General features: G+C 47.7%; 1 protein-coding gene across 1 annotated transcript in view; it reads left to right on the forward strand.

The window, feature by feature from the left end:
* The window catches only part of LOC109886373 (coiled-coil domain-containing protein 146-like), a 59,724-nt gene that overhangs the window by 14,496 nt on the left and 28,273 nt on the right, over window positions 1-16,955 (forward strand). Inside the window, 7 exon segments of the mRNA XM_031820631.1 lie at window positions 1,732-1,814; window positions 4,256-4,465; window positions 7,049-7,106; window positions 7,675-7,851; window positions 8,885-8,958; window positions 9,273-9,500; window positions 16,196-16,382. Of these exon segments, the coding sequence (XP_031676491.1) occupies window positions 1,732-1,814; window positions 4,256-4,465; window positions 7,049-7,106; window positions 7,675-7,851; window positions 8,885-8,958; window positions 9,273-9,500; window positions 16,196-16,382 (1,017 nt within the window).

Below are 16,955 nucleotides of genomic sequence, written 5' to 3' on the forward strand. Positions count from 1 at the left end.
CCTCTGAGCCAGACGGGCTACACATTAACGAGTCCTCCTCACCTGCAGGAAAAGAACTTGACTTTACGAATAAAGTAACTGTTATTGTTATTCCTACCATATCTATGGAATAGTTTACTGTCCATGACTCATCCTTATGAACATTGTAAGTGCCTGGAACTCTATATAACTGATGTGGTAACTGTTTTTGTTGTTGTTGTGAATTGAAACTCTTCGACTATCCATTCCTTTAAGTGGCTCCCAGCCACTGAACGAGAAACTGTCTTTATTTTTTTACATTTTTTTTCCCTATGTGTGTCTCTACACCTGTAGTCCTATGTGTGTCTCTACACCTGTAGTCCTATGTGTGTCTCTACACCTGTAGTCCTATGTGTGTCTCTATACCTGTAGTCCTATGTGTGTCTCTATACCTGTAGTCCTATGTGTGTCTCTATACCTGTAGTCCTATGTGTGTCTCTACACCTGTAGTCCTATGTGTGTCTCTATACCTGTAGTCCTATGTGTGTCTCTACACCTGTAGTCCTATGTGTGTCTCTACACCTGTAGTCCTATGTGTGTCTCTATACCTGTAGTCCTATGTGTGTCTCTATACCTGTAGTCCTATGTGTGTCTCTATACCTGTAGTCCTATGTGTGTCTCTACACCTGTAGTCCTATGTGTGTCTCTATACCTGTAGTCCTATGTGTGTCTCTACACCTGTAGTCCTATGTGTGTCTCTACACCTGTATGACTGTGTGCAACCAGCCCCAGATCAACAATACATTATTCTATACCTTCGTTATTCTCCATGTTCCTTTTAAGACATGGGGTTTTCCAGTAAACCTGCAGCACTCTGATGAACTCTAATGAGATGCATCCAAAGGTATCAGTTGTTTTCTGCCAGCTGTAGCTCCCCGGTGAGAGGAAGTCATTATAACGTTTCACAGTGTGGTAGTTCACTCTGATCTAAGACAATCACCTAAAACATCAGTGATGCACACATGTGTTGGCTGTTTGATGTGTCTTTCATCATTCCAACCATCACAGCCTGGCTCTGTGAAGATCAGCCTGGCTCTGTGAAGATCAGCCTGGCTCTGTGAAGATCAGCCTGGCTCTGTGAACATCAGCCTGGCTCTGTGAAAATCAGCCTGGCTCTGTGAAGATCAGCCTGGCTCTGTGAAGATCAGCCTGGCTCTGTGAACATCAGCCTGGCTCTGTGAAGATCAGCCTGGCTCTGTGAAGATCAGCCTGGCTCTGTGAAGATCAGCCTGGCTCTGTGAAGATCAGCCTGGCTCTGTGAACATCAGCCTGGCTCTGTGAACATCAGCCTGGCTCTGTGAACATCAGCCTGGCTCTGTGAACATCAGCCTGGCTCTGTGAACATCAGCCTGGCTCTGTGAAGATCAGCTGGATAAAGAGTTTTCTCGCTGAATAGCAACTGAATTGCGTTTAGGGATGTGGAGTTCTGTTTTTGTTCCTTTGTAGTTGAAGCAAACACAGATGTTCTGTAGCGTTGGCACGGTGATAAACACTAGAGAGGTGGGGGGGGGTTGGGTGTGTGTGTAAACAACAGACCTGTTTACATCCACTGGAACCATCTAATCTGTGTCGTTGAGCTTTTATTTGACATGTGCAAGGAGAGCTAATCGCTCTGTGGTCAGATGGAGAGACATGGATGGCTTCCCAGATGCTGATTCTGGTCCACGGCTTTAGGCAGATGATTATTGAAAGAAGGATTTTGTTCTCTCGTAGCTGTTCTCTACTGGGAAGATCAGCGGGACCAAAGCAGCGAAGCTCAAAGCCAGTTTCAGCCTGCTCCATGACACCTTGAAAAGGTAAGTGATCTCATCTCTCCCTGTCCATAGACGCTCCTTACATGTTTACATGGATAACACAAGCCACTCTGTATGAGGACTGGACTGGACCTGTGCCATATTATTGACCCATTGACCTGTTTAAAATGACCCATCAGTACCTGTTTAAAATGACCCATCATTACCTGTTTAAAATTACCCATCAGTACCTGTTTAACATGACCCATCAGTACCTGTTTAAAATGACCCATCAGTACCTGTTTAAAATGACCCATCAGTACCTGTTTAACTTGACCCATCAGTACCTGTTTAACATGACCCATCAGTACCTGTTTAAAATGACCCATCAGTACCTGTTTAACATGACCCATCAGTACCTGTTTAAAATGACCCATCAGTACCTGTTTAACATGACCCATCAGTACCTGTTTAAAATGACCCATCAGTACCTGTTTAAAATGACCCATCAGTACCTGTTTAACATGACCCATCAGTACATGTTTAACATGACCCATCAGTACATGTTTAACATGACCCATCAGTACCTGTTTAAAATGACCCATCAGTACCTGTTTAAAATGACCCATCAGTACCTGTTTAACTTGACCCATCAGTACCTGTTTAACATGACCCATCAGTACCTGTTTAAAATGACCCATCAGTACCTGTTTAACATGACCCATCAGTACCTGTTTAAAATGACCCATCAGTACCTGTTTAAAATGACCCATCAGTACCAGTTTAAAATGACCCATCAGTACCTGTTTAACATGACCCATCAGTACCTGTTTAACATGACCCATCAGTACATGTTTAACATGACCCATCAGTACATGTTTAACATGACCCATCAGTACCTGTTTAACATGACCCATCAGTACCTGTATACCCTGAGTATAAAAAACATTATGAACATGATATTGTTTCCATGACAGACTGAACAGGTGAATTCAGGTGAAAGATATGATCCCTCATTGATGTTACCTGTTAAATCCACTTCAATCAGTGTAGATGGAGGGGAGGTGACAGTTAAAAGAAGGAGTGTTAAGCCTTGAGACAGTTGAGACATGGATTGTGTCTGTGTGGGTAAGACAAAATAAGTGCCTTTGAACAGGGTCTGGTAGTAGGTACCAGGAGGACCTGTTTGTGTTAAGAACTGCAACGCTACTGGGTTTTTCAACAGTTTCCTGTGTGTATCAAGAATGGTCCACCACCCAAAGGACATCCAGCCAATTTGACACAACTGTAGGAAGCATTGGAGTCAACATGAGCCAGCCTCCCTGTGGAACTCTTTAGACCCCTTGTAGAGTCCACGCCCGACACATTGAGGCTGTTCTGAGGGCAAAAGAGGCTGAAACTCAATATTGGGAAGGTGTTCTTATTGTTTTGTAGACTCAGTGTATAACTACCCTTGGACGCCCAGTTGATGTGAAAGTCTGTGACAGAGGCTGGTCCCTACCAGCATCTGTGTCTGTGTGCCACTAGGACCTGTGTGATTCCCCTCCTACCTGAGGGTGATGAGCTGAGCCAGCTGACCACATCTCTGCCCTGTCATATGACCCATAAGTACCTGTGTCTGTCTGTGACTCCCATCACCCCACCCCAGCTCTCAGCAGTCAGAGATCTGTCTGTGTCTGTTTGTGACTCCCATCTCCCCACCCCAGCTCTCAGCAGTCAGAGATCTGTCTGTGTCTGTCTGTGACTCCCATCTCCACACCCCAGCTCTTAGCAGTCAGAGATCTGTCTGTGTCTGTCTGTGACTCCCATCTCCCCACCCCAGCTCTCAGCAGTCAGAGATCTGTCTGTGTCTGTCTGTGACTCCCATCTCCACACCCCAGCTCTTAGCAGTCAGAGATCTGTCTGTGTCTGTCTGTGACTCCCATCTCCCCACCCCAGCTCTCAGCAGTCAGAGATCTGTCTGTGTCTGTCTGTGACTCCCATCTCCCCACCCCAGCTCTCAGCAGTCAGAGATCTGTCTGTGTCTGTGACTCCCATCTCCCCACCCCAGCTCTCAGCAGTCAGAGATCTGTCTGTGTCTGTCTGTGACTCCCATCTCCCCACCCCAGCTCTCAGCAGTCAGATATCTGTCTGTGTCTGTCTGTGACTCCCATCTTCCCACCCCAGCTCTCAGCAGTCAGAGATCTGTCTGTGTCTGTCTGTGACTCCCATCTCCCCACCCCAGCTCTCAGCAGTCAGAGATCTGTCTGTGTCTGTCTGTGACTCCCATCTCCCCACCCCAGCTCTCAGCAGTCAGATATCTGTCTGTGACTCCCATCTTCCCACCCCAGCTCTCAGCAGTCAGAGATCTGTCTGTGTCTGTCTGTGACTCCCATCTCCCCACCCCAGCTCTCAGCAGTCAGAGATCTGTCTGTGTCTGTCTGTGACTCCCATCTCCCCACCCCAGCTCTCAGCAGTCAGAGATCTGTCTGTGTCTGTCTGTGACTCCCATCTCCACACCCCAGCTCTCAGCAGTCAGAGATCCGGCTGCTGCAGGAGGCCAAGCAGTTCAGAGCAGAGCTGGAGCGCCAGCAGAGAGATCTGGAGACGGCTGAGCAGTTCCCTGAGGGGCCGGAGACAGAGGTCAGCCGTATGAGACAGCAGCTCCTCAAGTTCCACAACGACCTGCGACAGGCAGAGGAGAGGGACTACCAGATGAACTACCAGCTAGAGTGGTGAGGACACACACACTGACTAGAGCCTAGCGTAGAGAGATTGTCTGTCTGTCTGTCTGTGTGTGTGTGTGTGTGTGTCTCTGTGTGTGTGTGTCTGTGTGTGTGTGTGTGTGTCTGTGTGTGTGTGTGTGTGTGTGTGTGTGTGTGTGTGTGTGTGTGTGTGTGTGTGTGTGTGTGTGTGTGTGTGTGTGTGTGTGTGTGTGTGTGTGTGTGTGTGTGTGTGTGTGTGTGTGTCTGTGTGTCTATCTGTCTGTGTGTCTATCTGTCTGTGTGTCTGTGTGTCTATCTGTCTTTGTGTCTATCTGTCTGTGTGTCTGTGTGTTTATCTGTCTGTGTGTCTATCTGTCTGTGTGTCTGTGTGTCTATCTCTCTGTGTGTCTATCTGTCTGTGTGTCTATCTGTCTGTGTGTCTGTGTGTCTATCTATCTGTGTGTCTATCTGTCTGTGTCTGTGTCTGTCTCTGTCTGAGGTTAAGGTTATGCCCAGCTCTTGAGCCATTTTAGTCCAGTCAGTCCTGGAAGTGGTATGTGCGGCATGTAGTGTAGGGGTAAGATCGTTGGGCCAGTAACTGAAAGGTCACTAGTTCCAATCCCTTAGCGACAAAGTGAAAAATCTGCCATTGTGCCCTTGACAAGGCACTTAACCCTAATTGCTCCAAGGTTGCTGTTGATAATGGCTGACCCTGGCTGTGACCTCAGTCTCTGAGGGTGTCTCAGGGGGATATGCAATAAACACATTTCCATTTCACACACGCGTATAATGAAACAGGACAAATATAACCCACCAAATGATTCATTATTATTAGGTGTGCCTCTGGCTCTAGCCAGCTGTGTCACTAGTCTTCTCCACTTGTTCTCAACAACACTCCTGTCCTTGTGTCCGAAAGGTTAAGCACGCCTCCGAAACACAGCGCGGAAAATAACGCCGCTGTCCTCTCTCTGCACAACACACACAGTTAGAAAGGCCACGGAGAGGCCATTGGAACATTGCTTAGCAACTGATGAAACATGTTTGTGTAAAAAACAAGAAAGAGAACATGAAAGGAAAGGTCTCTTCATCAGTCATTTAATCAGCAAGGACTACGGCTATGGCTGTCCCAAATGGCACCCTATTCTCTATATAATGCACTACATTAGACCAGGGACCATAGGGCTCTGGTCAAAAGTAGTGCACTACATAGAGATTAGGGTACCATTTGAGACGTACACTATGATTCACCAGGGATGGGGCCTAGAACACATTGTTCCTGAAGATATGACCTTCCTATCTGTGGGTAAATTATATACACATTGTTCCTGAAGATATGACCTTCCTATCTGTGGGTAAATTCTATTCACATTATTCCTGAAGATATGACCTTCCTATCTGTGGGTAAATGATATTCACATTATTCCTGAAGATATGACCTTCCTATCTGTGGGTAAATGATATTCACATTATTCCTGAAGATATGACCTTCCTATCTGTGGGTAAATGATATTCACATTATTCCTGAAGATATGACCTTCCTATCTGTGGGTAAATGTTGTTCCTATTGTTAAGATGAGAAGGCCTACAGCAGTAATTGAAATATGAGGCTAAATGAAAACCATTGCTTACATTGCATTCTGACTAGATGTTGTAATGAACTCGGCTGTCTCTTGTTGTATATTATCTTGTGGATGCGTATAGCTCTGACAGTTCGTTCGGCAGCCTCCTCTCTTCCTCTGGTGAACTACCCTCCATACGACAGACAGATGCTCACTGGGACGATATGTCTTCAGATGTGCAATGTTAAGCCCTTGATCACAAGCCAGACAGATAAACAGGAATTCAACTGTCAGTCATTTTAGCTTCAAATGCAGTATTTACTGATGACCAGGAAGCAACACAAGTGCTGTGCAAGTAGCCTGGAGGGCTGTCTATCCACCCAGCAATTTCTCCCTGAGGATATTTTAGAAGTGTCAGGAATTTAACATCTACCGCTGGACTTAAATACCTGAACCCTGTCAACAGTTGAACTCAGTTGAACCTTTCACATAGTAACAACCACTGACTAACCACTGTTTCACTCAGATGTTGCCAAGAAACGCTCAGAATTTGACCAACACTTTTCTGAAAGCAATACATATTTTCAGTATGGCTACATTATGGCTACTATATTTCCCTGCCTGTTTTTATCAACTGAGTTACAGTAGAACCCTGGTCGTCTGTCCTCCACCACTGTGTCAGGGGGTTGAGCCGAGGCCGAGGCAAGGTTACTTGAGCATATTGCACAGCCACTTGTTTCTTAAGCTTGGCGTCAACGTTGGTCCCTTTTTCATCTTCTCTGTATTTCTGAGAATTTATGTTCAAGTTCCTTCCTCTTGTTCCTTCCTCTAAATCAGGGGTGTCGACATCGTTCCACGGAGGTCCTAGTGTCTGTGGGTTTTAGGTTTTCCTTTTCAATTAAGACCTAGACAACCAGGTAAAGGGGAGTTCCTTAGTCATTAGTGACCTTAATTCATCTGTCAAGCACAAGTGAAGAGTGAAAGCCTGCAGACACTCGGCCCTCCGTGGAAGGAGTCTGACACGTGCTGTAAATGATGCCGTGTCTGTTTACAGTCTCACAGAAGAGAAGCTTTGCCTGGAGAAAGAGTATGAGTCTCAACCCAAACCAGTTGTAAGTATCTCAGTGCAACAGTCACAGATTTATCTCCCGTTGATAGTCATTCACATGATCTGTCCCATCATACACCACAGCATGATCCCTCATTTAGAAGCAGAGAAATGACACACACAGTGAGAGGACAGAGAAACAGACGGTGTCTTTGCTGCGAGGCATCCTTGTCCAAATGCTTGATTGATGAGGCTGGCTTCTTGACGGTTCAGTCTCCTCGTTGTCACTGGGTTGTGGTACCATACATGGTTCTGTGTCTACCACTAAGAGAGGCCCGATCATTGATCTAATGATATTAGACATTAATGAACTTGTTATTACAGTTGGTTTGGTTACAGTTAAATAGTAGTTACATTTTAACACCCAGTACAGCTACACTATAATCACATGGATGTATATAATCAGACTCCCAGGAAAGTCACGACCCAGCTATTACCTTTGATATCCCCTTCAAATAGCTGGCACAGTACTGTGTGTGTGTCCATGATTTGCACTTGCATGAATGTGTATTTGTGTCAATGTTGATGTATTTTGTATGTCCCACAAGCCATTGCTCCTGGTGTGTGCTCAGGAGCTGGAGAAGCGTGCGAAGGCCCTGAAGGACAGCAGTGAGGAGCTGAGGAAGGAGGTGTCTCAGAGGAGACAGGAGATACACAGCCTGTTGGAGGACATGGAGGCCAGACACAAACTGATGACCAGGGAGCAGAGAGAACTGGACCACAAGAAGGACAGCATAGTAAACAACCAGGTGACAGGTTGGAGAGGGCAGAGGGAGGGCATAGGGAGGGCATAGGGAGGGCAGAGGGAGGGCAGAGTGAGGGTAGAGGGAGGGTAGAGGGAGGGCATAGGGAGGCAGAGGGAGGGCAGAGGGTGGTAGAGGGAGGCAGAGGGTGGGCAGGGGGTGGTAGAGGGAGGGCAGAGGGAGGGCAGGGGGTGGTAGAGGGAGGGCAGGGGGAGGGCAGGGGGTGGTAGAGGGTGGCAGAGGGTGGCAGAGGGTGGGCAGGGGGTGGTAGAGGGAGGGCAGAGGGAGGCAGAGTGAGGGCAGAGGGAGGGTAGAGGGAGGCAGAGGGAGGGCAGAGTGAGGGCAGAGGGAGGGCAGAGGGAGGCAGAGGGAGGGCAGAGGGAGGCAGAGGGAGGGCAGAGGGAGGCAGAGGGGAGGGCAGGGGGTGGTAGAGGGAGGCAGAGGGTGGGCAGGGGGTGGTAGAGGGAGGCAGAGGGTGGGCAGGGGGTGGAAGAGGGAGGGCAGGGGGTGGTAGAGGGAGGGCAGAGGGAGGGCAGGGGGTGGTAGAGGGAGGGCAGAGGGAAGGCAGAGGGAAGGCAGAGGGAAGGCAGAGGGAGGGCAGAGGGAGGGCAGAGGGAGGTAGAGGGAGGGCAGAGGGTGGTAGAGGGAGGGCAGAGGGTGGTAGAGGGAGGGCAGAGGGTGGTAGAGGGAGGGCAGAGGGTGGTAGAGGGAGGGCAGAGGGAGGCAGAGGGTGGGCAGGGGGTGGTAGAGGGAGGGCAGAGGGAGGTAGAGGGAGGGCAGAGGGAGGCAGAGGGTGGGCAGGGGGTGGTAGAGGGAGGGCAGAGGGAAGGCAGAGGGAGGGCAGAGGGAGGGCAGAGGAAGGCAGAGGGAGGGCAGAGAGTGGTAGAGGGGTGGTAGAGGGGTGTTAGAGAGTGGTAGAGGGTCAGTCTTGTGTTTAAAACAACATAGAGAAGGGCATTATCTAAAACCATTGAAGTAGAAGAGCTCATTAGTCTTCCTATAATGTCCTTCTCTACGGCGTGTTGTCTTGTGTCACCAGGCTGAGTTGGCCCAGCTTCTGTCTGTGCCTGGCCAGTTGGGGAAGGAGATTGAGAGGATCAACAGGAAAAAGATGTACGTAAGATGTGGCTGGCTATGAATTCATGTATTGGTGATGTGCTATACATAACCTTCATAACTAACTCTGTAGCTATCAAAGCAGGAAGTAAGGCCATGTTCATGAGTCATGGAAGGGAGACTCCCAACGTAAACCTTGAACCAGTCCACTGTTTTTTGGGGCACCTACCAAGAGTAAACGGCTAACCCTACAGACCAATGTCTCTGTCAAAACTGTCTGGAATGACGTCTTTGCAGGCTGTTTTGCTCGCTGGGTTAAGCCTACAGTCTACCAGCCTGGTGTCATGTATGTCTTCCTCTGTGGTGGCCAGGGAGGTTGAGAAAAGTAAGGCGGCCCTAGACGAGCAGCTGTCTGAGGTGGCGGCTCTGCAGAAGATGACGGAGGCCCGCTGTCGCTCCCTGGAGGAGGAGAAGAGGGAGGTGAGGAGGCAGGTGGAGGGGCGCAGGGCACACCTGGAGGCTGCCGAGAGGGAACACAGCATGCTGCAGAAAGAGCAGGAGATGACCAAGGAGAAGGAGGTCATTATGATGGGACAGAGGTACAGGACTGGCTGCAGACAATGTCCATGTATCTAGAGCAGCATCTGTATGCAGCGATAGTACATACAGTTGAAGTGGGAAGTTTACATGCACCGTAGCCAGATACATTTAAACTCAGTTTTTCACAATTCCTGACATTTAATCCTAGTAAAAAAAATCCTGTTTTAGGTCAGTTAGGATCACCACTTTATTTTAAGAATGTGAAATATCAGAATAATACAATTATTATTATAATTATTATTTATTTCAGCTTTTATTTCTTTCATCACATTCCCAGTGGGTCAGAAGGTTACATACACTCAATTAGTATTTGGTAGCATTGCCTTTAAATTGTTTAACTTGGGTCAAACGTTTGGGGTAGCCTTCCACCAGCTTCCCACAATAATTTGGGTGAATTTTGGCCCATTCCTCCTGACAGAGCTGGTGTAACTGAGTCAGGTTTGTAGGCCTCCTTGCTCGCACACGCTTTTTCAGTTCTGCCCACACATTTTCTATAGGATTGAGGTCAGGGCTTTGTGATGGCCACTCCAATACCTTGACTTTGTTGTCCTTAAGCCATGTTGCCTCAACTTTGGAAGTATGCTTGGGGTCATTGTCCATTTGGAAGACCCATTTGCGACCAAGCTTTAACTTCCTGACTGATGTCTTGAGATGTTGCTTCAAAATATCCACATCATTTTCTTCCCTCATGATGCCATCTATTTTGTGAAGTGCACCAGCCCCTCCTGCAGCAAAGCACCCCCACAACATGATGCTGCCACCCCCGTGCTTCACGGTTGGAATGGTGTTCTTCGGCTTGCAAGCCTCCCCCTTTTTCCTCCAAACATAACAATGGTCATTATGGCCAAACAGTTCTATTTTTGTTTCATCAGACCAGAGGACATTTCTCCAAAATGTACGATCTTCTTCCCCATGTGCAGTTGCAAACCGTCGTCTGGCTTTTTTATGGCGGTTTTGGAGCAGTGGCTTCTTCCTCGCTGAGCAGCCTTTCAGGTTATGTCGATATAGGACTCGATTTACTGTGGATATAGATACTTTTGTACCTGTTTCCTCCAGCATCTTCACAAGGTCTTTTGCTGTTGTTCTGGGATTGATTTGCACTTTTCGCACCAAAGTACGTTCATCTCTAGTAGACATAACGCGGTATGATGGCTGCATGGTCCCATGGTGTTAATACTTGCGTACGTACTATTGTTTGTACAGATGAACGTGGTGCCTTCAGGCATTTGGAAATTGCTCTTGTGGTGGTCTGCCATTTTTTTTTTCTGCGGTCTTGGCTTATTTCTTTTGATTTTGCCATGATGTCAAGCAAAGAGGCACTGAGTTTGAAGGTAGACCTTGAAATACATCCACAGGTACACCACCAATTGACTCAAATTATGTTAATTAGCCTATCAGAAGCTTCGAAAGCCATGACATCATTTTCTGGAATTTTCCAAACTGTTCAAAGGCACAGTCAACTTAGTGTATGTAATCTTCTGACCCCCTAGAATTGTGATACAGTGAATTATAAGTGAAATAGTCTGTCTGTAAACAATTGTTGGAAAAATGACTGTCCTAACTGACTTGCCAAAACTATAGTTTGTCAACAAGAAATTTGTTGATATCGAGTCACCAAGGCGAGACCCAAATGCAGACACAGAGGGCAGATGGTTGGAGTCTTACAATGTTTATTAATCCAAAGGGGTAGGCAAGAGAATGGTCGAGGACAGGCAAAAGGTCAAAACCAGATCAGAGTCCAGACAGGCTCGCAGGCACAATGGTCAGGCAGGCGGGTACAGAGTCCAGACAGGCTCGAGGTCAGGGCAGGCACAATGGTCAGGCAGGCTCGAGGTCAGGTCAGGCAGGCTCGAGGTCAGGGCAGGCACAATGGTCAGGCAGGCTCGAGGTCAGGGCAGGCACAATGGTCAGGCAGGCGGGTACAGAGTCCAGACAGGATCGAGGTCAGGGCAGGCACAATGGTCAGGCAGGCGGGTACAGAGTCCAGACAGGATCGAGGTCAGGGCAGGCACAATGGTCAGGCAGGTGGGTACAGAGTCCAGACAGGCTCGAGGTCAGGGCAGGCACAATGGTCAGGCAGGTGGGTACAGAGTCCAGACAGGATCGAGGTCAGGGCAGGCACAATGGTCAGACAGGCTCGAGGTCAGGGCAGGCACAATGGTCAGGCAGGCGGGTACAGAGTCCAGACAGGCTCGAGGTCAGGGCAGGCACAATGGTCAGGCAGGCTCGAGGTCAGGGCAGGCACAATGGTCAGGCAGGCGGGTACAGAGTCCAGAACAGGCTCGAGGTCAGGGCAGGCACAATGGTCAGGCAGGCTCGAGGTCAGGGCAGGCACAATGGTCAGACAGGCGGGTACAGAGTCCAGAACAGGCAAGGGTCAAAACAGGGAGGACTAGAAAAAGGAGAATGCAAAAAGCAGGAGAACGGGAAAACCGCTGCTTGACTTGGAAACATACAAGACGAACTGGCACAAAGAGACAGGAAACACAGGGATAAATACAGTGGCACAGAGAGACAGGAAACACAGGGATAAATACACTGGCACAGAGAGACAGGAAACAGAGGGATAAATACACTGGCACAGAGAGACAGGAAACAGAGGGATAAATACACTGGCACAGAGAGACAGGAAACAGGGATAAATACACTGGCACAGAGAGACAGGAAACACAGGGATAAATACACTGGCACAGAGAGACAGGTAACACAGGGATAAATACACTGGCACAGAGAGACAGGAAACACAGGGATAAATACACTGGCACAGAGAGACAGGAAACAGGGATAAATACACTGGCACAGAGAGACAGGAAACAGGGATAAATACACTGGCACGGAGAGACAGGTAACACAGGGATAAATACACTGGCACAGAGAGACAGGAAACACAGGGATAAATACACTGGCACAGAGAGACAGGAAACAGGGATAAATACACTGGCACAGAGAGACAGGAAACACAGGGATAAATACACTGGCACAGAGAGACAGGTAACACAGGGATAAATACACTGGCACAGAGAGACAGGTAACACAGGGATAAATACACTGGCACAGAGAGACAGGTAACACAGGGATAAATACACTGGCACAAAGAGACAGGAAACACAGGGATAAATACACTGGCACAGAGAGACAGGTAACACAGGGATAAATACACTGGCACAAAGAGACAGGAAACACAGGGATAAATACACTGGCACAGTGAGACAGGTAACACAGGGATAAATACACTGGCACAGAGAGACAGGTAACACAGGGATAAATACACTGGCACAGAGAGACAGGTAACACAGGGATAAATACACTGGCACAGAGAGACAGGAAACACAGGGATAAATACACTGGCACAGAGAGACAGGTAACACAGGGATAAATACACTGGCACAAAGAGACAGGAAACACAGGGATAAATACACTGGCACAGAGAGACAGGAAACACAGGGATAAATACACTGGCTCAGAGAGACAGGAAACACAGGGATAAATACCCTGGCACAGAGAGACAGGAAACACAGGGATAAATACACTGGCTCAGAGAGACAGGTAACACAGGGATAAATACACTGGCACAGAGAGACAGGTAACACAGGGATAAATACAATGGCACAGAGAGACAGGTAACACAGGGATAAATACACTGGCACAGAGAGACAGGTAACACAGGGATAAATACACTGGCACAGAGAGACAGGTAACACAGGGATAAATACACTGGCACAGAGAGACAGGAAACACAGGGATAAATACACTGGCACAAAGAGACAGGTAACACAGGGATAAATACACTGGCACAAAGAGACAGGTAACACAGGGATAAATACACTGGCACAGAGAGACAGGTAACACAGGGATAAATACACTGGCACAGAGAGACAGGAAACACAGGGATAAATACCCTGGCACAGAGAGACAGGAAACACAGGGATAAATACACTGGCACAGAGAGACAGGAAACACAGGGATAAATACCCTGGGGAAAATAAGCGACACCTGGAGGGGGTGGAGACAATCACAAGGACAGGTGAAACAGATCAGAGCGTGACAGTGGAGTGGTTGAAAAACGAGTTTTAATGACTCCAACCTAAGTGTATGTAAACTTCCGACTTCAACTGTACATAACACTGTTGATACATTGTTTATTGTATCACTGCCTTGTCCTGAACATATTCAATTGCGTGAGGTAAATCCCTGGATAGTGATGTTCCCACCATCTTGTTTAGAAGAGTTCCCAACACAATAAACAACAATGCATAAAAACACACACAATGCACAGAACAGACAGAGCTTGATGTGTCCAGTAAGAGTCAGAACATTTTCTAATTATCCCCCATTCATTTTGACAAGGTTTTCAATGATTATGATGTGGATGCATTAGGTTGTATTGTCCCCATTAGTCCAGATGCTGTCTCTCAGAGCCCCCCACTGGGACCTGTCCTGCAGGGCCTTTACTGTTTCTCCCCTCTGGCCGTAGCACAAGGACGGCACAAAAACCCATTCCACTGTAACTAGACTGAGATGGGAACCATATGCAGCTTCTCTATCTTACTGGTTCTATGTAGGCTTTGGCAGATATAAGGGGACAGTGCTGTGGGGAACAATGATAATGGGATTTTCCTATGAGTTCTCTCTCTCTCTCTCTCTCTCTCTTTCTCTCTCTCTCTCTCTCTCTCTCTCTCTCTCTGTCTCTCTCTCTCTCTCTCTCTCTTTCTCCCTCTCTCTATATTTCTCTTTCTCTCTCTCTCTCTCTCTCTCTCTCTCTCTCTCTCTCTCTCTCTCTCTCTCTCTCTCTCTCTCTCTCTCTCTCTCTCTCTCTCTCTCCCTCTCTCTCTATATTTCTCTCTCTCTCTCTCTCTCTCTCTCTCTCTCTCTCTCTCTCTCTCTCTCTCTCTCTCTCTCTCTCTCTGTATGTCTCTCTCTCTGTATGTCTCTCTCTCTTTCTCTCTCTCTCTGTATGTCTCTCTTTCTCTCTCTCTCTCTCTTTCTCTCTCTCTCTGTATGTATGTCTCTCTCTTTCTGTGTCTCTCTCTGTATCTCTCTCTCTCTCTCTCTCTCTCTCTCTCTCTCTCTCTCTCTCTCTCTCTCTCTCTCTCTCTCTATATATATATATATACACTGCTCAAAAAAATTAAGGGAACACTTAAACAACACAATGTAACTCCAAGTCAATCACACTTCTGTGAAATCAAACTGTCCACTTAGGAAGCAACACTGATTGATAATACATTTCACATGCTGTTGTGCAAATGGAATAGACAGCAGGTGGAAATTATAGGCAATTAGCAAGACACCCCCAATAAAGGAGTGGTTCTGCAGGTGATAACCACAGACCACTTCTCAGTTCCTATGCTTCCTGGCTGATGTTTTGTTCACTTTTGAATGCTGGCAGTGCTTTCACTCTAGTGGTAGCATAAGCCGGAGTCTACAACCCACACAAGTGGCTCAGGTAGTGCAGCTCATCCAGGATGGCACATCAATGCGAGCTGTGGCAAGAAGGTTTGCTGTGTCTGTTAGCGTAGTGTCCAGAGCATGGAGGCGCTACCAGGAGACAGGCCAGTACATCAGGAGACGTGGAGGAGGCCATAGGAGGGCAACAACCCAGCAGCAGGACCGCTACCTCCGCCTTTGTGCAAGGAGGAGCACTGCAAGAGCCCTGCAAAATGACCTCCAGCAGGCCACAAATGTGCATGTCTGCTCAAATGGTCAGAAACAGACTCCACAAGGGTGGTATGAGGGCCCGACGTCCACAGGTGGGGGTTGTGCTTACAGCCCAACACCGTGCAGGACGTTTGGCATTTGCCAGAGAACACCAAGATTGGCAAATTTGCCACTGGCGCCCTGTGCTCTTCACAGATGAAATCAGGTTCACACTGAGCACATGACAGACGTGACAGAGTCTGGAGACGCCGTGGAGAACGTTCTGCTGCCTGCAACATCGTCCAGCATGACCGGTTTGGCGGTGGGTCAGTCATGGTGTGGGGTGGCATTTTTTGGGGGGGCCGCACAGCCCTCCATGTGCTCGCCAGAGGTAGCCTGACTGCCATTAGGTACCGAGATGAGATCCTCAGACCACTTGTGAGACCATATGCTGGTGCGGTTGGCCCTGGGTTCCTCCTAATGCAAGACAATGCTAGACCTCATGTGGCTGGAGTGTGTCAGCAGTTCCTGCAAGAGGAAGGCATTGATGCTATGGACTGGCCCGCCCGTTCCCCAGACCTGAATCCAATTGTGCACATCTGGGACATCATGTCTCGCTCCATCCACCAACGCCACGTTGCACCACAGACTGTCCAGGAGTTGGCGGATGCTTTAGTCAAGGTCTGGGAGGAGATCCCTCAGGAGACCTCATCAGGAGCATGCCCAGGCGTTTTAGGGAGGTCATACAGGCACGTGGAGGCCACACACTACTGAGCCTCATTTTGACTTGTTTTAAGGACATTACATAAAAGTTGGATCAACCTGTAGTGTGGTTTTCCACTTTCATTTTGAGTGTGACTCCAAATCCAGACCTCCATGGGTTGATAAATTTGATTTCCATTGATAATTTTTGTGTGATTTTGTTGTCAGCACATTCAACTATGTAAAGAAAAAAGTATTTAATAAGAATATTTCATTCATTCAGATCTAGGATGTGTTATTTTAGTGTTCCCTTTATATTTTTGAGCAAATGTATATATATATCTCTATTTGTCAGAGGTATGCTGGACATCAATACAGGCCACTGCATCATGGAAAGGAAGACCGTGCATGAGAACCTGGCACAAAAGCAGCGTGAGAGGGACCGTCAGCTCAGAGAGCTGAAGAAGGTGGAGCTGCAGCTCAAACAGGCCCAGGACGCGCTGGTCTACACTCAGCTACTGCATGACAAGACCAAGTCTACAGTTAGTTCACAGTTCACACACTAACACCAAACAGGCCCACAGTGTTCTGGTCCACAGCTCTGCTGCACGACAAGTCAATGGAGTTCACAGTTCACACACAGCTCCTGCACGACCTCCACTTTCAATATGTATGGACTATGTAATGGTATCTCTCTCTCACTTTAAAATGTGTTATTTTATAGATTTGAATTGGTTGGCATGTCATCCCCTCATTAGCCTCTGTGCTTCCTTGATGATGTGTCGAGAGATCAAAATGGCAGTGACACACGTCACTCACAGGATCATAAATGTCCACATGGGACATGAGTGACAGACAGAGAGAGGAACTGGAAAAGCATCAGCAGATTTGACACCATAAAACATGACAGACGTTGGTGTAGTGACGCATGTGGAACTTCCCCTATTAATGAAGGAAACCTCACACAATATAATGTTCTCCCGGTTTTATGAACTCAATCCAATGATTTATCTGTCCTTATTTATTTCCTCAGTTGAATTCTGATCTGATTGAGCTTCGCCGTCTGCCACAGTTGTATAAAACACTATGCAACGGAGGGAAGGCCTGCGTCCCAA

Source organism: Oncorhynchus kisutch, unplaced genomic scaffold (assembly GCF_002021735.2).
Source record: "Oncorhynchus kisutch isolate 150728-3 unplaced genomic scaffold, Okis_V2 scaffold3571, whole genome shotgun sequence".
In the NCBI taxonomy this organism is placed as follows: domain Eukaryota; kingdom Metazoa; phylum Chordata; class Actinopteri; order Salmoniformes; family Salmonidae; genus Oncorhynchus; species Oncorhynchus kisutch.